The 22,942-nt window shown below is 35.2% G+C and overlaps 1 protein-coding gene across 3 annotated transcripts in view; it reads left to right on the forward strand.

The window, feature by feature from the left end:
- abr (ABR activator of RhoGEF and GTPase) overlaps window positions 1-22,942 on the forward strand; it is a 179,358-nt gene that overhangs the window by 66,195 nt on the left and 90,221 nt on the right. For 2 of the 3 annotated variants that reach the window (XM_079419321.1, XM_079419322.1), the window contains exons 2-4: window positions 2,460-2,638; window positions 15,648-15,746; window positions 19,421-19,606. In XM_079419321.1, the coding sequence (XP_079275447.1) occupies window positions 2,460-2,638; window positions 15,648-15,746; window positions 19,421-19,606 (464 nt within the window). Of the gene's footprint in view, window positions 1-2,459; window positions 2,639-8,879; window positions 9,235-15,647; window positions 15,747-19,420; window positions 19,607-22,942 lie in introns of those variants that run through there. The other variant, XM_079419323.1, reaches the window with a different exon arrangement.

The following is a 22,942-nucleotide window of genomic DNA, read 5'->3' on the forward strand; positions in this document are numbered from 1 at the left end:
AGTTCCGGGAATTAAAACTAGTTCCCGCGGTGCGAACACGCCAAAAAGTGGGTAGTTCCACAATTAGTTCGGGCACTATGAAAAGGTTCCTGCGGTGCGAAAGGGCCTATTGAGAACAAGGGAAAAAACTGCTTAATTGTCATGAAAATAATATGTAAATGTAATGATGGTCTATAAATGTGAAAATAAAAATAAATGTAAATGGGCTACTAAATAAGCTTAATTTGATTTAAAATAAAATTCAATACGTTTTACTATTGTTCTATTGCTTAACTGGTAAAGCCTGTTTCTAGCAACAGCAAGGCTATGGGTTAAATTCCCAGTATCTTTGAAATGTAATTATAAAATGTAAGTATATATTTTAAGTATTTAAATATGGATTTGTAGCTAATAAAATATGAAAGTGAGCATGGCAGTAAAATTGGGGTTGTGAATTCACATCAGCAGATGATGAGTGTGACCTGCAGCAGCAGCAGTGAATGACGGAGTGATTGGCTCTGGTCAGTGCAGGTCATTTTGACCCGTGTTAAAGTGCTGTAGGCAAAGCGGATATGAGAGCCTGTTGACCCACATTTCTGTTCAGCAGTTATTTCCTGTGCTGTCTTATCACCAGCCTCTTTATTGAACGTAAGCATGCTCACATACATAGACCAGTTGGAAGATCTAACTAAATCTTTGTTTTGTAGTAGAAAGATGAAAAATTGAAATAAATGAAACACAAATTGTTTTGGTGCCTTATTGTTTTTGCTTTGTTACGTCTTTGAGTATTAAGTGGCAGACAGTGCCACTTTGATGTGACACACAATGTATTTTCAAGGGGAAAGGAACACAGCATTGTAACCAAGTTGAGTTACAATTGGTCTCTTCCTGCACTGGTTATCAATGGTCGTCACGGTAACAACCATGGTGACAGACGGGCCGGTCCCGCCCCTCGGGGTTGGGTTGTCAAGCAGATCTTTTGTTTTTGTGCCAGTCTCTGGCCATGTGGGAGTGTGTGTCTTCACACAAACACACTGCATTTTCTATTTTAATGAAGACACATCTCCTGTGAATGATGCCGAACTCATAAACACTTTAACAGGAGATTTTTGCTCCTCCTTGTGCTCTTAAAGTTCTGTTTAATGGGAATATTCTTGGTTCTTTTCGATGTGATTTCTGTGAAATGCTGTCATATGTCACAAAAAGACTAAATTAAAAAGTTGGACACACTTTAAAAGCCTTTCTCAGAAAGTTTGTAGTTTTAAAAGCTTGAAGGTTTGCTGTCTAGAATCAGTAGATATATGGATATATCAAGGATGAAAGATCTTTTAGCAGGTTTCTAGCATGTTTTATCACGTAGCCAACATGTTTGATGTGTCTAAAACGATTTATCACATTGTTAACATGCTTCTAAAATATTTTAGCCTTTTGTTAGGTGTTGTTAGCATTATTAGAATGGACCTGGCATATTTTAATACATTGCGAGCATGTTTCAAGCATGTTTTAGCATGAAGCTTGCATGTTGTATCATGTTGCTAACATGTTTCTAGAATATTTTAGCTTGTTAGGTGTTGCTAGCATTTTTAGAATGGACCTAGCATATTTTAATACATTGCTAACATGTTTATAGCATATTTTGGGATACAGTATTAAACAGGCATTGTTAGGATGTTTTGTCTTGTAGTTAACATGTTTGTAGCTTGTCAGGTAGTTGGTGGGCTTTGCTAGTGATTTGTCACTATTTTTCATGTCACCTCATATCGCAAACTTGAAAAAAATAATGTTTTTCAGTTGTTTTGTTGCTTCGCTTGAAAGCTAGTGGGATTTAAATGCATCATTGTAAACAGTGTGATAATAGCATATTTTAAATATCATTTAAATGTATTTCCCATTCAAGTTGGAATACAATAACTTGGTTCTGTTGTAAAGCTGCAATTTTAGTCTAATAGTGTAAATTAAGTAATAAATGGTTGTACATTAGTTAGCCGTTCAAAGGTTTTGCTTCTGCTGGTTTCTGCTTTGGATCTTTAATATTGGCAGAGCTTTGAAAAATCACTTTCTCGCCCACTGCACGCGTGGTCAGCCATAGCAGCCGGTGTAATACTGCATTACAGCATCTTAAAATGCCCACAGATTTCCCACTACCCCTTCCTACCATGTCCTACAGATCCTGTCAATCATACCCAGAGTCTCCACCCTCTTCTCTACTTGCAGATCAGCTATGAAACATACCCTATGTTCTGCACAGACAACTAATTGCACCATTTGTGGATTGATTTTCTTCAAAAATGTAAACACTGTAGTGCTTTTACCATCGCTAATGTTTGAGCGGCCCAACATGGCAGCATTAAGCAGTGGTGTGAGCCATTACTTTTTCCGGTTCCATTTGGTGCCACTTGTGGTTCAGAAATCACACATGACCTTTAACATTGCAAAGTTGTTGTAACTCTATCTTTCACTCCTCGGTTTTCTTCTTCCAGACTTTAACTACAATACTGATGGCTATGAGGGAGATACTGCAGAGGACAGGAAGTCTCAGGATGGCTCAGAGACCATGCCATTCATTGACGAGTCGCCCACCATGTCTCCTCACCTCTGCGCACGGGGACAGGATGGAGAGGCCGTCTCACCCACACCACCAGAAGGGCTGCTCTCTGGGGTATGACTGCGTGTTTACGTGTTTGTGTGTGTGTGTGTGTGTGCTTTGAATTAGAAGAATAAGCCATAAAACAGTTAACATGATGCAGGTACACTCTTAAAAATAAAGGTGCTTCACGATGCCATAGAAGAACCTTTTTTGTCTAAATGGTTCAATAAAGAACCTTTAATATCTGAAGAACCTTTCTGTTGCACAAAAGGTTCTTTGTGACGTAAAAAATGTTCTTCAGATTATAAAAAGGTAAGAAAGAGATGATTCTTTAAAGACCTTTGACTGAATGGTTCTTAGTGGAACCAAAAGTGGTTCTTCCATGGCATCGCTGTGAAGAACCTTTTAAGCGTCTTTATTTTTAAGAGTGTAAACTTCTCTCTGTTGTCTTGAGGAGATTTTTAATTTTTTTTTGTAATAACTGGCTTACTGGTGTGATTGTAGAAGTACTTAGTAATTAATGAAATCTTTGTTATTTATGGAAGTATATAATGTGTAAATCTGTCTGTCATAGTTGCAGAGGGACTTTGTCTGAAAGGTTTGGGGTCTGTAAGATTTTTGAAAATGTTTTTGAAGACTTTTTTTATATGCTCACCAAGGCTGTATTTATGTAGTCACAAAAATACAGTAAAAGGGTAATATTGTGAAACATTCTTAGTCTTTTTTCTGTGACAGCAAAGCTGAATATTCAGCATCGTTACTCCAGTCTTCAGTGTCACATGATCCTTCAGAAATCATTCTAATATGCTGATATGCAGTTCAAGGAGCATACTATTCTTCTTATTAATGCTGAAAACATTTGTGCTGCTTAATATTTTTGTGGAATGATTCTTGGATTAATCGAAAGTCCCAAAGAATAGCTTTATGGTCATTTTTGACATGCATTGCTTGCTGAATAGAAGTATTAATTTCTTTCAAAATAAAAATAAAAATCTTACCAACCCCCAAATTTTGAAAGGTAGTGTAAATTCTGAATCACGTGTTCATTATTATTTTATTGAGTGGTCAGGACATTCTTCAAAATATTTTCTGTGTTTCATGGAAGAAAGAAAGCAATACTGGTTTAGAATGACGTGAGGGAGAGTAAATGATGACAGCATGTTCATTTTGGTGAACTAACACTTAAAGAGTGTTGAAGTGTCTGTAGTGTTATTAGATGAGGTGATATACAAAGGATAGGAGGATTATAAAAACACTTTTTAAGATTAGCTTTATAGTGCGTCACAGACATGGTGTGTGAATGTTTGGGATCTGTTGTGTCTGCAGTACATTCAGTTAAAATCAGAATGGTTGTTACAGAGAACAAGTGACACACTTCACCTTTAATCTAAGAGCATTGACTGAGATTGCGGTGGGTCTGAGGAACTTCACTCTGTCTTTCCACCAGCCTTTGTTGTAAATGTCAGCATTACTCTCTTCATTGCTTTCACTTTCACATGGGTGTGCTATATTGACATGACAAATGACGGTGCGTTTGTTTTGCCAAATCACTTTCATAGCTTCAGGCAATGAAATAAACGCTTTGCTGAGTCCATTCTCACCTGGTGTGTCTTAGCATACCAAGAACAAGGCAGTGCCCCAATGCCAAAACAATAAGAAGTTGTGCAGCTTTCCTGTATAAAAGGGGTTTCAGGGTTTCTCAAACTGGGTTTCATGTGCTTTAGGGTTTTTGTGAGTTGATGAAAAGTTGATAAATTCTATCATAATAAGGTAAAATTAACATAAATCGTTTTAAAATAAATTAAAAAAACGTGAAAAATTTTATTTGTTTACCTGCATGTCATGTGATCATTTAGCAATATAAAAAAACCTATAAATGTGTTTTTATGGCTGAAATATTAACTTAAAATCTCAAGGAGTAAATGTTTGGCTGACAAAAATGTTTAGATAACATCCATAATAAAATATCAAACCAACAGTCATTTATTTTTTTGAATGAAAAGGTTGACACAAAAAATGACACAAGTCAAAAGGTTAAATATTCAAATAGATTTCAGTCAAATAGAAATGGAATAGTTATTTCTGTAAATTTAAGTGCCATGATGCATCATATCATCCTGTAATGATGAATGCATTTGGCTATTTATAATGTGCAGTTCAGAGATAAATTGACATTGAGGTGTATGTGTTTGTCACATGTGTTTATGCCCATTATGAACATGCATGACTATTTCCATTGTGTGACACAGATAATTAGTGTTGAAATGTTGAAATTGATAGTGATGTGTGTGTGACCATAGGTTCAAGCTTTTATAACAGCATCTCCATCTAGTGGTAGAGCAGATGAAGTGCTTCCTCACACCCTAGTAAAAAAAACCTTTGCCATAATTTATTTAAAGTATATTTATTTCTTACTAAGTATACTTCAAATTCACGAACATATTTATTGACATAACACTCACGATTTACAGATATAAAAGTATAGTTAAACTTTTCTTGGAGTATTTTTTTGCTGCACAATGCACATTTCTTAATAGTATGCCTAAAATGTGTTTTAATATTAATAAGGATTCGTATGATCTCTGTATAATATCAATCTTGAAATGAAAGGTATTTTAAATGTACCTGGAGTATACTTACAGTAGTTCCACTTTAGCGCAATCAAATATACATCATTATATCTTTAGTTGGACCTCAGCACTACTTCCAGACAATTAAAGTGCATTAAGCACAAAATTAGTTCCAATTTAGCAGACTTTAAGTAGGCCTATACCAGTTTAGTATAGTTCAGATGCTAAAGCCTCTGTGTCTTTTGACATTTTCTTCTAAAATTAGCATTATTCTCAGGCTCCTATGTTTTTGTTCAGTTATTTCGCTTTAATGACCATATATATGTTATGTTTTATATATGTTTTAATGCCATAAAAGTTAAATGATCAAATCTACACATGAGGCTGATAAAAATGCTCATATTAGAAGAAAATTTCGAACAGTGCATAGAGCCTTTTGCATTATACACATGTATAAAATAGATACATATGTTTTTATAAATATCAATGTTTGACAGTTTTTTTTAATCCATTTTTGTTTTGTTTGCAACCGTAACTAAGGGAGTGGGTTATCAGTTCAACACCAGAGAAAATGTCGGTGACACTTTATTTTAAGGTGTCCATAAAACAGAGTAATTACCTATAAGTACTTAGTAGTAGCCATTGTACTTACATGAAATAAAATGTACTTACCATGTAACTAAGTTATGGAACAGCCTATACTTACAGTTTGTAATTATGTAGATGTAATAGGCAGCTACTGTTACACATATGTAATAGACCGAGTCTGTTACACAGCTACTTATGTAACTAAAAGATTTTTACATATGTGTTGCAGACTTTATACAACGTAATTATAAATGTAAGTACACAAACATAAGCTACTTAAAGTGTATCAATATTGTACTTAAGTGTACTTCATGTGTATCTATACTGCACACCTTATCCAGCTGCACCTTAGTTTGATTTAACCCACCAGTACACAGCTTAAATACATGTAATACCCTGCTAATTACATTAAAATGACAGGATATTACACAGGCATAAGGTACTTAAAATAAAGTGCATCAAGAGTGCACTTAAGTGTACAAGTAGCTGTGTAACAGACTCGGTCTGTTACATATGTGTAACAGTAGCTGCCTATTACATCTACATAATTACAAACTAATTAGAGGCTGTTCCATAACTTAGTTACATGGTAAGTACATTTTATTTCATGCAAGTACAACATCTACTACTAAGTACTTAATTAGGTAATTACTCTGTATTATAACACCTTAAAATAGTGTTACCAAAACACCCTCAAGCTCCTCCATGTGTTTCTCACTTATTCACTTCAGCTAGTATATCTCTCACTCCTATAACCTTATATTTACTCTAGCATGCCTGAGTGACTGTTTGTAACTACAGGATATAAAAAAAGCAGTCACCTGCCCTATTTATACCCCCCTTTGAGCTTGAGCTGCAGATAAAGCCAAGCGTCGAGAAGCACACAGGCAGTTTACTTGTGAGAAATGCAGTGCGTTTTCTCTGCCTCCTCTCTTGCTTTCATTAGCGCCTCTCAGAGGATCAGACCGTGTGGGCAGTGCTGTGAGGTGCTCTGAGAGCCGTATATAACCACTGCACAGAGACTATATATCACCTCTTCTGACATCAGTGCTGTTCTTATAGAGCAGAGGCCTTTCCGCACTTCACTCATCTCACTACTTCAAATGAATGAGAGATCAACTGGTGTGTCGTTCATTTATATCAGTTCCCATTGGTGGTTAATGTTGTGTCAACTGGTGTATTGAAGTTCTGTGAGAAAAAGAGAAGCCCGGAACACTAAACTATTATGCCATCTTTTGTTGTGTCGCTCACATCTAGTTCCTCTTTTGAACACTAGATAAGCATCATCAGGGATTCCTCGTTGACTTCTATTCAAGGATTTCCATTAATATTTCACATGTGCTATGGAAATAGCATGATGATTATTATTTTTCTCAGGAAGGTTAATGAAGAGCTTGACATCATGAGTGTGATGTGTGCTTGGGTGTGATCGTTCAGAAGTATGGGTGGAGTTCAAATTTGGGTCGACCAGACTTTGGTCTCATTCTTCACACAGTCACTTACAAAATGTGTGTGTGCACTGCAGGCACACCTAATAGAGGATCACTTTATACGTTTTTTAACTTTACTAAATGAACATATCTATAATACCAGCATAACATGAAGTTTTGATGACTGTAATGTGATTTGAGACTGTATTTCATTGATGCGTTGAGTGTTATTACTTGGAGTACAGGAGAGCCTGAGATCTGTTTAAGGCGGACCTTGTCTGATCCAGGGAACTCCTAAAAATAAAAATGCCAGAATTGTCTTGGTATCACACTATAACTTTCCACTTTAACGAGCATTATTAACTGTCTTTGTCATGTACAGGATTCATTTTTATGCTGTAGAGTTTTTTTGTTCTAGAAGCATATTTCACTTCTGACCTGATGAAGATATATTTAATTATCAGATGTTAACATACACAGAAAGAAAGAAAGAGAAAGAAATGAACACTTTCTATTCATCAGAAGTCTGAAGAAAGCATCAGTTACTCCAAAAATATTAAACGGCGCAACTGTTTTCGGTCTTGATAATAATACATGTTTCTTGAGCAGCAAATCAGCATATTAGAATGATTTCTGAAGGATCATGTGACACCGAAGACTGAAGTAATGACAATTTTTTTAAATATAATAAAATTGAAAAGTTATTTTAAATTGTAATAATACTTGATATTATGCAGCCTGGGTGAGCACAAGAGATTCTTCCTTTTCCAAATGACAAAATACAGTAATAATTGAACAAATGATCATGTTCAAAAGTTGACATTGATTCTTAATATTGGTGGTCCGTAAAGGTTTCATAGTGGTCTCTGAGTTAATTTACTGATTAAACAAAAATAGACCTAAATACATTAATCAGTTAGAATTTACTGTATAAAATGTAAATGAACATTTAACATTTATGGATCAACTAATTATTAACTCATTGCATTATATGAATTAGTGCTTCCGTTGCCTTCAGTAATGTAACTGACTAATGTACATTAATGCACATAAGTGATTAGCTAGCAAACAGTCGGCTCATTTAGATTCATTGGTTATCCCAAATCATGTACAGTACACTATACATAACATATACTATGCACTTTATATACTCTTCCGTCTAATGTATGAAATTTAAAAGGGTGGTCATTTGTTATATCCAGCAACACAGTCTTATATTCACATAAAAACTTTTTAATAAGTGTATCATCTGTGAAATTCTTGTTGGAATTTTCCGTGTGAACACACTACTCACACAATTTATTCTATAAAACAGCATAGAATAGTGCATAAAGTGTATGTACATTTTATTACAAGTCGTTTCAGCAAATTTGTGATTGCTGGTCAGTCACTGGGCCCAAATTCGGGGTGTTATGGTGCTCCGTTTTGCTGTGTGAAGACACCTTGAGAACCACTGTCTCAGTGATTAAACATGCTATTAAACTCCTTCAGATTTAAGTAATTTTTATAATACTTAATAACTTAGGAACAATTAAACAGAGAGAGCATGAAACTAAGAAAGATACCTGTTAAGGCCAGAAAGGAAAATGGTGGACTGTCTTTTAACCCAGGGCACCCGGAATTGACACACACCAGGAAGACAGAACCGCAGTTAGGGGGAGGGACACCAGCAGCTCAAGCCTGCGTTTGTGTGTGTGTGAGTGCAGAGGCGGGCCATTTGAGGTTGAAGTGTGTGTGTGCGCACACGAGAGAGAGGAAGCAAGTGGCTGTTTCTGTGTTTGTGTGAGAGGGAGGACACGTTACCGTTCCAGAAAGAAAGAAAAAAACCCTCAGTGGACAGAAGAGGTAGATTTCCAGCAGAGACACCAATGTGTCGTGGGTGGCTTGTCAAAACTTGAAAGGAAGGAAAGCAGCGCGTGAAACGGAGGGAGAGGAGAGAGAGGGATCGGCCATCAGCATGGAGGAAGATGAGGAGGAGGTGTTGGGTTTTCTGGATAAAGTTCTGGAGGATGAAGATGTGTTTGACAATGAAATGGACTTGGACTGTCCGTTCACACCAGTGGACTGCAGGACGTTCAAGGTGAGAGAGAGTCAGCCTGAGCAGCACTTCTCTCTTCCTCTGCTGCCTTGCTGACAGAGGTTTCAATGGCTAAAAATAGTAAGGTGGAAAGTAAAGCTTTTTGCGACGTGGCGTTAGTGTTTGTTCAGTTTCCTGAGTTTATGCGACTTTTTTGCTTTGTACCATTCATATGTCGCAACTGTGAGTCTGTAAACGGTCTCTGAATGATCTTTATCGTGCTCTAACACACTTGACGAGACCGAAATCAAGGACAGAAACAGATGGCTCTTCACCAACTGTTGCTGTGATTTTGACTCTGTTTGATTTGGGATGTTTAGCATCTCTATAAGAGCATGAAGAAGTCACGTTGGCCATGTTGACTCCAACAGCAATGACTTCACATTGTAGCTGTCATTAGAACAATATTCTCTTAAAGGGACAGTTACCCTGAAATGAAAATTCTTCATTATTTATTATTATTTATTATCATTGTTTATTCATCCTCTTGACATTCCAAACCTGTATCACTTACTTTCTTCTTTGGAGGTTAATTAGGTGGAAAAAAGCGTTGGTGTACATGCTCTGTTGTCCCATGGAAATACGAACATCATATGGGTTTTTAATGACATAAGTGTCAGTAAATTATGATAGAATTTTCATTAGTTTTGCTAGGCTAATGCTTTACAACATTTTCTCCCACAGTACATTGGGTGCACATTCACAGATTTTGTGTAACGCCATGCTTCTAAACAGGTTTAGATTAGTTCAAGACTTTAGAGCTCAAGGACTGACCTGAACTTCCGGGGGAAGTCGTGGCCTAATGGTTAGAGAGTCGGACTCGTAATCGAAAGGTTGCGAGTTCGAGCCCCCGGCCGGCAGGAATTGTAGGTGGGGGGAGGGAATGTCCAGCGCTCTCTCCACCCTCAATACCACGACTGAGGTGCCCTTGAGCAAGGCACCGAACCCCCAATTGCTCCCCGGGCGCTGCAGCATGGCTGCCCACTGCTCCGGGTGTGTGTTCACGGTGTGTGTGTGTGTGTGTGTGGATTTGTTCACTACTCACTGCTGTGTGTGTGCACTTGGATGGGTTAAACGCAGAGCACCAATTTCGAGTATGGGTCACCATACTTGACAATACGTCACGACTTTACTTTTACTTTACTGAACCATCAGAGTTTGAGTTACTGTTGTCCATGTACCCAACAGATGTGCTGAAGAGGAAAAAGGACTATTGAGCAGCAGTGTTAATTTTGACAGCAAATTTTGATTTAGTTTTAGTCATAGTCTTTTGACTAAAATACCATTTAGTTTTCATATTTTATATTTTAGTCATTTAAATTGTTTTTAGTTTTAGTCTAGTTTCATCATAACATTTTAGTCGACTAAATCTACAGTAAATTTAGTCGGCTAAAATCTAATGGGTTTAGTTGCAGTGCATTTATTAAGCATTTCTCTAAAATTTCCAAACTCATTATATAGGTTTGATATTAAGGTTTTATCATCATAGACACCGATTTAACTGCGGTGACACACAACATGCCTTTATGTTAAAATTAAATAAAACCACTTCTCATGGTCTTCTTTTTAATGAAATACCAATGGTTATATAGGATAATTATGCATTCTTTATAGCAACTTGTTTACAATATTCTTCATTCTTTCAAGCAGACATATTTATTTCTATAAATAAATTAAAATTAATATTTAAGGCTACTAAAGTTTTTCAGTCAAGACCAGTGAGTGATTTTCTGTCTTTCTTTTGTTGCTTGATTAACATCAATTCCACCGACAATAGCAACTTAATTAGACAACTATCCCTTTAAAACCGAATGCACGGATGTAATGGATGCAATGTACTGATACACGTTCTCCATACTGTTTACGTTCACTTAAGGCGTAATTGACTGTGTTTATGTGAATGCAATCGAGTTCTCTCTTGCGTCGTCAGATTTAACCATATTCTGCTCTTCTCTTACTCGCACATATTGACATTTTTGAATGTTTTATGAGACGTGCAGCAAGTTTATTATAGCTTATGTCCTGCCGGTTCATATTTATGCATCTAACCTCCTAACTACACACTCTCGTTTTATTATTTGACGAATATGTCAATAGATTTTCGTCATAGTTTTTGTCATTCAAAAAGAGTTTTCGTTCGTCATCGTCTCGTTTTCGTCAGTGAAAAAAATGTAATTGACGACAATTATGACGAAAAGTATTCGTCAACGAAACTAACACTGTTGAGCAGCACATGTTCTGTTTTCTGTTTAGACTTTGACAAGAAAATGTGACTGGTCAGAAGGTCTAAAATAGCCTACAATCAACGATAATATTTACAATTACAATTTAAAGTTACTTTTCTATTTTAAAACACTTTTCAATGTAATTTATTCCAGTAATGGCAAAGCTGAATTCTTAGTCTTCAGTGTCACATGATCATTCAGAAATCGTTCTAATGTGCTAATTTTGTGCTCGAAACATTTCTCATTAACAGTTAAAAAGAGTTGTGCTGCTTAATATTTTTATGGAAATGCATTTTTTTTCAGCATGATGATTTGAAATGAGTTTAAATATAAATCTTTTGTAACAACATTATAAGTGTCTTTACTGTCACTTTTAATGCGCCCTTACTCAATGAAAGTATTAATTCTTAAAAAAAAAAAAACTGTCCCCAAAACTTTGAACGGTGGTGTATAGGCTAAATCTAAATGGATAAATGGATATGGGTGGATAGCACAGTAATACCTAGTAATAGCACACCTTTCCTCCACCCAAGATTTGAGGATTGTTGATGTCCATAGCTTTAGGGATTTTGAAAATGCAAGCACCACTGATGAATAGTGATTCACCGAAATTAAAATTCTTGGCTGAAACAGAAAGTGAAACCCGAAACTGACACTTTTAAATGAGCCTTTTATTAGCCAATTTTTGGCGGGCCAAAATGTCAATGGTTCATTGCTAATATGATCGCTAAATCCAAAGAACTTTTGACTTAAGATTGTTTACGCCTGAAATATGTTTCTGGATATCTCTGGTAACTCAAATCTGCATAAACGATGTGAGCACCGCAGCTCAACATGTGAAGAGCAAGTGCAATAACCATTGTGTCACAGTTCTGATATTTTGATGTGTCTAGTTAAAAACATGATTTTTGCACAAATGAAAATTAGTCTTGCAAATATTTTTACAACCATTTCTCTATTTTCAAGTGGAAAATAAGTGACACTTTAAATTTATGTTTTCTGAACTAACCTCTCCAGATTCAGTCCAACATGGATATTCATTTATAGTGACTTGCATAGCACAAATAAAAAACTATTTTGGGTACAGAAATGTTTTTTTTTTTTTTTTTTTTTTTTTTCTGGCAGTACATTGTATGTTTAGTCAGTCTAGAAAACTTCTCAGTCTCAGTAACTTCCTCTTCTGTCCTCTTTGCCGTTTCTCTGTCTTTCACAAATGACATTAACTGGTTTTATAACTAATTTTCTTCCTGTGTCATTATTCCTTATCAATATCTTATCACTATCAGCACTGGGCGTTGAACAAGAAGTCACAGCTATTCATTAAATAAACACTCAGAGTCTGCAACTCAAATGGCTCTCATTTGAATCTAATGACATTAAGGGGGGGCAAAAATGCAGTAAAGGGCTAGTTTACCTTAAAATAAAAATTCTATCATCATGTGATATGACTGTCTTCTGAGGAACATAAAAAAAATGATCCAAAATGTCTTTTTTTTTTTTTGTCCCTACAATGAAATTCAATGGTCACCACAACTATTTGGTAACCAACATTTCTTCAAAAATATCAATCTATATTTGGTTTTCCACAGAAGAAAGAAAGTCATTCAGGTTTGAAATGACATCAGAGAGAATAAATGATGAATACGATTCTTCTTCTTTTTTTTCTTTTTTTGAGGGGGCAAACTATGCCTTTAATGGTTTTAAAAGGGTTTTTTCAGGATTTTCACAACCTGTATCAAAATGTATTCCCTTTTTATTCTTACCATAAGTCCTTAGTAAGTTGCCTCACTTCAGTTTGAACTTTTTCAATTTTTTTCCTTGCAGAGTTACGGAATAAATCCACTAGTGCTCTGGACAAAGGAGTGTTTGTCAGTGAATTATAAGGGCAATGGCGGATATATTTGGCTGCTCTCTTCAGATGTAGTTAGTCATAAGGGTGGTACTTCCTGTCTTTTAAGATAGAACTGCTGTTTATTCCTTTATGTAATCAACTTTCATGGGTTTTCGAACTGACTTTGTCATGTTTTGATTTATTCTCATTTATTTGTGGTGGTTTTGGTGGACAGACATGGTGGGAGAATTTACACATACTGCAATTGCAAATTTTAAAATAGTTTTTATGAAGTCATGTAATAAAGCAAGAGCTGTTGTAAATGGAAAGTTCAAAGGGAGGGACTTGGTTTAAGTGCTTATGTGGAGCTTAAAAATATTGAAGCAGACATTTGAAAAACGGATTACACTGGAAGGATTTGACGACTTCTCTTTCACTCAGATTGAATCGTAAATGGCTGGGTTTAGATAAGCATGTCTGTGCCTTTGTTTGAACACACACACAGTTTGAACTCTGTACCTGGATGGGTGAATTCACAGGGTGTGTCTGTACCTGAGCACTTTCACACCAGAGAGAGAGAGAGAGAGAAAGGTCAGAACAGACTAGAACTGTAGATTTACAGTACAGCTAAACACAGGATTTTATTTTATTACCTACAGGTGGTGCTCATTAGCTGAAACATATTTCTTCTGTCTTGTTATTAAGAAGTAGTTCATTCAAAAATTAAAATTCTGTCATTAAAAACATGTCACTTTTGTGGAACTCACACAAAAGGTGAATTTTTGAAAAATATCCTGATCACTGTTGTTGATTTTCCAAAATGACAAAAGCACCATGAAGTATCATATAAGTGGTCCAAATTACTGCACTATTTTCAAATCTTCAGCATGAGCATAGCTGCCATTTAAGTTGTTATTTATTGAAAATATTGACATCTCCAGTCTATTGGTGGGGTCAAAAAGTAAATTGTCAATAGTGTAGCAATATATGAAGCACAGCTCACACAAAAGTTACTTTGAACATGAGCAAAATCTACATGGGGAATTTTTTTTTTTACCCTTGCCCAAATCTTCACACTATTGAAACGGCTGGATTCCCTAGGAAAAAAGTAATATATTTAAAATACATTAATTTCATACTAAGTGAAGTTCAAATCTATTAACATATTTACTGACAGATGACTCGAGACTTACTGATATAAAAATCATAATTAAACTTTATTTGGCATAATATTTGTGCACAATGCACATTTCTTAAGTCTAAAATGTGTTTTAATGTCACTTTTGATGAGGATTGTATGATCTTTGAATGACCTCAGTCTTAATATATTAAATATTTCAATATATATTTAAAATATTTAAAGTGTACCTGAAGTATACTTGCAATAGTTCCACTTTAGCACAATCATATATACAGTGCCCTCCAAAAGTATTGGAACATTATCTCATATTCATCTTTTAATCATATTTGCAAATGTCTTGAATCCACAGCCAACAGAGCAATTTTGTCTTTAGTATTTGTTCCAATACTTATGGAGGGGACTATATTAAGTATATCTTTAGTTGGACCTCAGCACTACTTCCGCACAATTAAATTTCATTAAGTACAAAATGAGCTGTTCCAATTTAGCAGACTTTAAGTATACTAAAAGTACAATTACAGGGCATTGTATTAAGTGCATAAATCTGAAAATGTATTTGTAATCTACTTAGCATGAAATAAATGTATTTCAAATACATTTAATAATTTAATTAAAATGATTTAATTAAATTAATTTTTTACTAGGGTTTTGCTAATGATATTTTGCTGAGCAGTAGTAAATGTGACTACACAGGATATTTGTATTAAAAATACACTGTTTGTGCTCCACATACATTTTTATGGCCCCCAAAATTTTAAAAAGGAACAGAGCCTCTGCTTTTGAACAAAAAAACTGTTTTATTCTAGGTTCATGCATTCTTTTTTATCAACACTTGATGTTTCATGAAAAAAGCTACATTTTAAACGAAAAGCTGAGAAAATCATGTTTTTGTGAAAGATTGATCAGATTTAGTACTAGATGGAGTACATTGAGTCCATCAGCTTTAGCTGTTTAAAGTTTGATGATCGTGTTATTTTATATATGCATCTGCTTACATACGCGATCGCTACTTTCTGCTTCTTCTTCACCTGTGTTTGATCCAGATGTTCAGTACTCTTTCAGAAGATGTTTGATAGCACCTCCTACAGTATACCAGTGAAAACACGGAAAGCTGGAAATTTCTGTCATTGGCGGGGAAAGAATTCAGAAACTCATCATTTCAAAGAATAATTTGTTATGTTTTCAGATTTAACGATTCTTATGTGTTTCTATGTTTCAGGGAGACGTAGAGAAAGGCCTGGAGATGAAGAAACTGGTTCTGTCTGGTTTTCTGGCCAGTGAGGAGATCTATATTAACCAGCTCGAAGCGTTGCTGCTGGTGAGTACCACTGCCATAAATGTCGTCACACACACTTCATGAGAAACCTGATTTGGGAACTTCACTGTTCTATGTGACTCTATGTGGAGTGTTTTAAAGCTGAATATCAGTGTTAGGTAAAGGGACCTTTAGTCTTTTTTTATTTTATATTACAAAAACAATGACCCTTGCTGTTTGCAGTACTACTTTAACTTTTTTTTAATCTAAATAACACAGTTATGATTAGTTATCAGTGTTTCTTTAGAATAAGTTTACTCTTATATTTCATAAGAGCAAGGAAAAGCATATTTTCCACAATATGGCTGCTTAGAGTGCAACGTAAAGGACATGCGTACACTCAGCCAATCAGGAAGCAGCCTTTCCTATTTATAGAAAATGCTGAAATCTAAATGTCTACCAGTGCTTTGTTCCTCTGCTGTTTGATCGTGTCATTTCCTGTCAGTCTTTTCTCTTTTTTTTTTTTAACTGTTGTTCAAAGCATTCATTCTGTGCAGTAACGTATTACAGCAGTCAAAGGTTTACCAGTATTATCTTGCGTTGCCGTTATTTCTAATCATAGTCAAATGGAAGCTGAATCAACATCGGATTTCTAGATCATTCATTGAGTTTGACAAGTGTGGACGTAGAGCAAAAATAAACCCTGAAACAGAAGAAACTAGTAACCAGCGCACATGCACACAAATTATGCTGGACACACACTGTGCTACCTGCTGTTACAGTCTTTAAGGAACACCTGGATATCTCCTGTCTTCCTTTAAGTAAACCTGTTGATGAGTGAAGTTAAAGCAGACCTGGGTATTTATGTACTTCTCTCTGCTGCACACTTCCTGCACACTTTCCAAACATTACTCAGCATTTTGGACCCACAAGTTAAACAGCTACAAATACTGTGGCAGAGCAGATATATAAATAAGCAAGCACACGTTTATTCATCTTCTCCAATCATTTCTTGAAATGACAGAGGGGAAGTTGATTCCTGTCGTGCTGACGTCAGATGTCTGGCACTGCTGATAAGATTGTGAATATCCAGTAATGTGTTATTTGACAGAGACCACTGCACATGGCACTGATAAATGCACTTTCCATTACATTGTCCATGACAGATTTATTTTTACGCTATAGTTCAAAGGTTTGCATGTGGCTATTCCTTGTTATTGCTATTTTTTAGAAAAGTTAATCAAACTATGAAATAACACATGGTTGTATGGACAAATTTAGGCCTCGAAAATGTCTTAAATCAGAGCAAAAATTCTTGAATTCATAAAGTCATTGCATTAAATGCTGCATTCATTGCTAAAAATATATATCTTTCTCTTGTTTTCCAGTAGAAATATATAAGCATCCTTAAATCAAGATGCATTCACTGGAGATGCAAAATTAAAATATAAAGTCTTCTTTTCTGAGAAACTGAACAAAATTAAATGAGTTTATGCTTACAACAAGAACAAATAGGAATGAAAACTTGTTTTGAACGAAGCTGATTTTTATGTTGATTAAGCATGAATTAAGTTGATTTTTCTGAGCCCATGTTCCTTTAGTTTCTTTGGTCTTAAAAACGTCTTTAAAAAATCTTCCATTTACCTTGATGAAGCCTGCAGAGGTAAAATGTTAAACCAATCATGACTAACTTAAAGTATTCATTCTTTCAATTAACTTCATGAGGTGCTTCTTGAGACGCTTTTTAAACAGTATTGAACTATTTATGTTGGACACTTTTAAAAAATTTTTGGCTTTTGTTCACATATAAACATTCATCAACACTTAGAGCACGTCAAATATTGTAAATGGAAGCTCAGTCCACTTGCTTGATGCAAGATGTTTTATGAGTTTGGAATGGCATGTTAGTGATTAAATTGACAGAACAGCTGAATACAATGTTTATCACACCAAATTTGAGCAAATATTAGCAAAGTGTGTAATTGTCCTGGTGTAAACACTCTTTAATTCTTTATATCAAAATTGAGTCCTTCTGTTGTGGTAAAGGATGGAAGACATCACACCCTATGGTTAGACTTCAAAGCCACTGTGGTAAAGATGTGTTCAGACTCCAAACTGTGAGGGGGTATACGGTGGTAGTGAAGGGCTGTGTATGTGGTCAAAGATTTGACTCCAGGTCAGGGAATCTAATTTGACACGTTTGACTTTAGATTGCCTCAGGGTCATGATTCTGGAAATTAGTGTTTGGTGCTTTGGATAAAAAATAACCAAAAGTTATTCTGAAGGTCAAAGGGATACTGCTTCAGCAGAAGTGAATGATTTTAGTCCTCGTGCTTTACTTAAAACATTACTCATTTGTCCTGAAGCTCTTCAGGTAAAGAGTTTTGTGGCTTCTAGTGTTGTCAGTTTTCGGTGCTCTATATGATAGAGTACTCCTAAAATTGACTGTTTTAACAGATGTATACATCCTTTCAAATTTGAGGTTAGTAGGGATTTTTTTAATTCTTTTTAAAAAGAAAACAATATTTTTGTTTAGCAAGAACACATTAAATTGATCCAAAGTAACAGTAAAGACATTCATAATGTTACAAAAGATTTCTATTTGGAATAAATTGTTCTTTTGAACTTTTTATTAATCAAAGAATCTTGAAATAACTGTTTCCACAAACAGTGTTAAGCAGTTTTCATTAGCACCAAAGCAGCATATTAGAATGATTTCTGAAGCATCGAGTGACTCTGAAGACTGTCACATGGCTGCTGAAAATAGAAAGCAGTTATTTTAAATTGTAATAACATTTCACAATATTACAGTATTCTTGATCAATTAAATTCAGCGAATTTAAGGATGAGAGACCTTCAAAAACATTTAAAAATCCTACCGAACCCAAACTTTTCAGCGTTTACGCATTCTAAATGTTACTGTAATATTATCAGTATTTTTGATCCAATCAAATGCCCCCTAATACCAACTGCAGATGACTCACATTAAGCTGCAAATCATCATGATTTGTGACTGTGATGTAACAAAAGATTATGGGCGATTTTAAAATAAACAGGCTCTTTGACACGTCTTGCCCAAACTTCCTGCTTTAATCGGAAATACATCAATACAGGGGGAAAAAACTGAACTCATCAAGCAGTATCATGATGCAGAGGAGAGCAACTTACAATGAGTCACGCTTATCTGAAAATAACCATCCTGCACTTTAACACAGTGTTATCAGCCCTGAAGAAAGAACACATGTGCTGTGGAATATTTCTTCTGATGTTTGTTCATGTGCTTTCTCTTGTCAAATTAAGACACAGAGTACCCCTCTGCCCTGTTTAGTCTGGACGGCATTGCAAATGCAAAAGAAATGAATGTTAACTGATCAATTCACATGAAGTGGAGAGGGAAATTGACCCAGCAGTCAATGTGTACTACTTGAGAACAACATGAATTTTGGCTGAATTAAATGCATTGAAAAGGACTTGATGGTTTAATTCAGTTGAAATCAGCTCAGAAGTGATTGCTAGGCGGTTGTTTTGTGAGTATAAAGTGCACAAGATGCAACAGTGCCTTTATTATGATCAGGGGTCACATAACCAAACCACATGTATTTTCATGTTAAAGTTCAGTCATTTTCACTCAATTTAAGGATTTTGAGTATGGTCATTTTTACTTAACATTAAAATGTATTATTGATATATAAATGCATGTGAGTAGTTTCTATTTCACCTCTCTTTCTCTCTCTCAGCCCATGAAGCCTCTTAAAGCCACAGCTACTACATCAAAGCCAGTGCTGACAATGGAGCAGATTGACACTATTTTCTTCATGATCCAAGACATCTTTGAGATCCATAAGGAGTTTTATGACGCTCTTTCTCCCAACATTCAGCAGTGGGATGAGAAGGTCACCGTCGGACATCTTTTCCAGAAACTGGTGAGTCCACCTGCCACATAGTGTCCTGCCAAACACACTGTTCAAAGGCCCTGCATGGTAATATACAATAATACAGTGACCCTCTATGTAGTGTACACTACAGACCAAATGTTTAGGGTCAGTAAAATAACACTTTTATTCAGCATTAAATTGATCAAGATTGACAGAAAAGACTTTTATAATGTTACAATATATTTCAATTTCAAATAAAATGCTGTTATTTTACACTTTCTATTAATCTGAAAATTCTGAAAGAAAAACAAAATCACGGTTTTCACAATAATATTAAGTAGCACAACTGTTTTCAACATTTATAATGCTAATATGCAACAAATCATCATATAAGAATGATTTCTGAAGGATTATGTGATACTGAAGACTGGAGTAATGACTGCTGGAAAAACTTTGTATCACAGGACTAAATTACTCTTTAAAATATATGGAAATAAAAACATTTATTTTAGACTGTAATAATATTTCACAGTGTTCCTATTTTTTACTGTATTTTTGATCAAATAAATGCAGCCTTGGTGATGATGATAACAGCCCTTTAACGTACTAAATATAATTAGAATCTCACCTTTCAGCATTAGTTATTCTTGGCGGCTGTTATAGTAAAAACACAAATGTTATAGTACAAATATTTGATTTCCAAATGAAATTTCATATTATCTATTAAATAATATTATTCTATTTCATATTATCTTATTTCATATGTAAAGATGTTGGTAAATCATAGTGTGATTTTTACTTGAACGCTGGGTTTAGTCTTTACTTTTTAAACCTTCTTTGAGACTCTTGCATTATATATTGGTCTCTATTTATATGTGTATGTACTGTGTGTGCTCATATCTAGAAGACTCTTTGCCAGACTATATAAATGCACTTGATAAGAATCATTTTCCTCGGAGAAAGATAGAGGAGCATCTGTCGAGACTGAAAGAAACAGCAGAGAGAAGATGTCGAAGCACTGCCAGATGAAAATGAAACACTCAGCTCTATTTAGGCCTGTGTGTGTGCATGTGTTTACATGAAACTGGAGAAGCTATGACACTGGAGTGTCTATGATGATTGTAAGCAGGCTATTGTGTTTTATTGACGGACTCTAGATTGAGTACAGTGCTAGACTTAGCTCTCTCTTCAAACTGCAGTTCAATATTTTATTAATCTTGTTTTTTATTTTCTATTTATTTTCAGTTGAATGACATTAATGGATGTTCAGTTTTTTACATTTTCTGTGCTGCAAGTTGGGAAAATCTAGATTTAAAATACACTACGGTTCAACAGTTTGGGTTGGGTATGATTTTTTTTGACAGACGTGCATAGTACGACATGGCACACTTTTGAGGGGTTTTCCACTGGGTACAGTACCTGGTACTTTTTTAGTACCACCTCGGCTGAGGTTCCATGCGAGCCGTACCGTTACCAAAACGTGACGTGTAAACTCTGCTGATCACTGATTGGCTGGAGAGAATCATCTTTGCCTGCGTCATTGAACTTGCGGCACGAGATCGAACGCAACTGTTTTGAATAGGTGCACCTTTTTTAACAACCAAAAATGGCTGTTTCGTTGTCTGTTGAGGAAGTCCAGACGTCCCTCTCTTTGATAGACGAGGAGCGGATCCAGCGAGAGTTTGATGGAGCGACGCAGAATGAAAACGTTTATCAGGAGTCACTGCAGTAGAGGCGGCGCAACTATAACGATACGTGAATAATCCCGCCCACTCTAAAAGCGGTACTAAACTGCAGTGGAAACGCAAACCGAGCCGAACTGAGCCGTGTCGTCCTGTTCTGAGCCCAGCCGAGTCGTACCACGCAGTGGAAAAGCGCCATTATAGTATGCTCACACAGGCTACATTTATTTGATAAAAACAAATAAATAATAATATTTTTAATAAAATATTATTACCATTTAAAGTTTTCTATTTACATGTATTTAATAATATATATATATATATATATATATATATATATATATATATATATATATATAAATTACATAAAATAAACTTTATTCCCGTGATGTCAAAGCTGAATGTGACTGTGTTCTCCAGTCTTCAGTGTCACATCATCATTCAGAAATCATTCTAATATGCTGAGTTTGTGCTCAAGAAACATTTCTTATTATTTTCAATGTTAAAAATGTTTGTGCTGCTTAACATTTTTGTGGAAACTGTGATGCATTTTTCCCCCATTTTTGTAATGAATTGAAGGTTCATAAGAACAGCATTTATTTAAAATATAAATCTTTTATGAAATGATAAATCATTTTACTGTGACTTTTGATCAATTTAATGCATCTTTGTAAAAGAAATTAAAAATAGAACCAGGAATATACTATACTCTGATTCATAGCTAAAGGCATTATGCATATTTCCATAACAATTCAAATGAATTAAGGGTCTCGATATGTGACTGACAGGTGATTTCTGTACAATTAAAAGATAAGTGGGCCTCAGCAATTTGGTCTTTTGTGGATATGTAGTAAAGCTGAATGATATAGAATATTTATCTCAATATTTTCAATCCTTTTGACAATATTTGATGTGTATCTCAATGATTATGTATTTTATGCATGACTTGTAAATGTGATTCCCTCTTCCAGTTTAGGGAACCATATAAGATCCAAAAACTGTTGTTGCTAAGCAGAAATGTTTAATGCACTAAAAAGCAAGAATAAGTTGTTTAATGTTATTTATTAGTACAATATAAAAAATACACAGTGAAACAGACAGTACAGTCATTAGAAAACTTTACAGCTCAAATAAAAAGCTCATTCATATAACTACAACATTCATTACACCGCTTAATTTTAAATGGATAACAAAACAATAAACAATGCATTGAAAATGTAAGTTGTTACTTGCGCTGTTAAAATCATTGTTCCACTCTGAATGGATTTTGTTGGTCTTTACCCAGCATGCATTACTGCTCATCATTACAGGTTACACTTCATTTATCTCCTGAACCAAACAGCAGATGGCAGGAGGTTATGAAACATGACTTTTCTAAAGATTTTTCTCCACAGACACACAAACACACACACGATTAGTAAAACATTGTGACAGTGGTTGAGTTAGCAGATGGAGTAATTACAGGCTCCCTATTGCTCTGGAAGCTCAGCGAAGAGGAAAAGAAGCACGAAAGACTAAGACTAAAAGACACCAGAAGAAAAAAAGTTTAGTTTTTGAACAGAAGGAAAGGTTTAGGATGAGCAAATCCAGACGGAGTGGATTGGAGGCAGTTTCTCTCTATTAGTCACCCTTCACTCTTTCTTTCTTTCTTTCTTTCTTTCTCTCTCACTTCCCCACTCATTAGCTTTGCACTTCTCTTCCC

Source organism: Barbus barbus (assembly GCF_936440315.1).
Source record: "Barbus barbus genome assembly, chromosome: 6".
Lineage (NCBI taxonomy): Eukaryota > Metazoa > Chordata > Actinopteri > Cypriniformes > Cyprinidae > Barbus > Barbus barbus.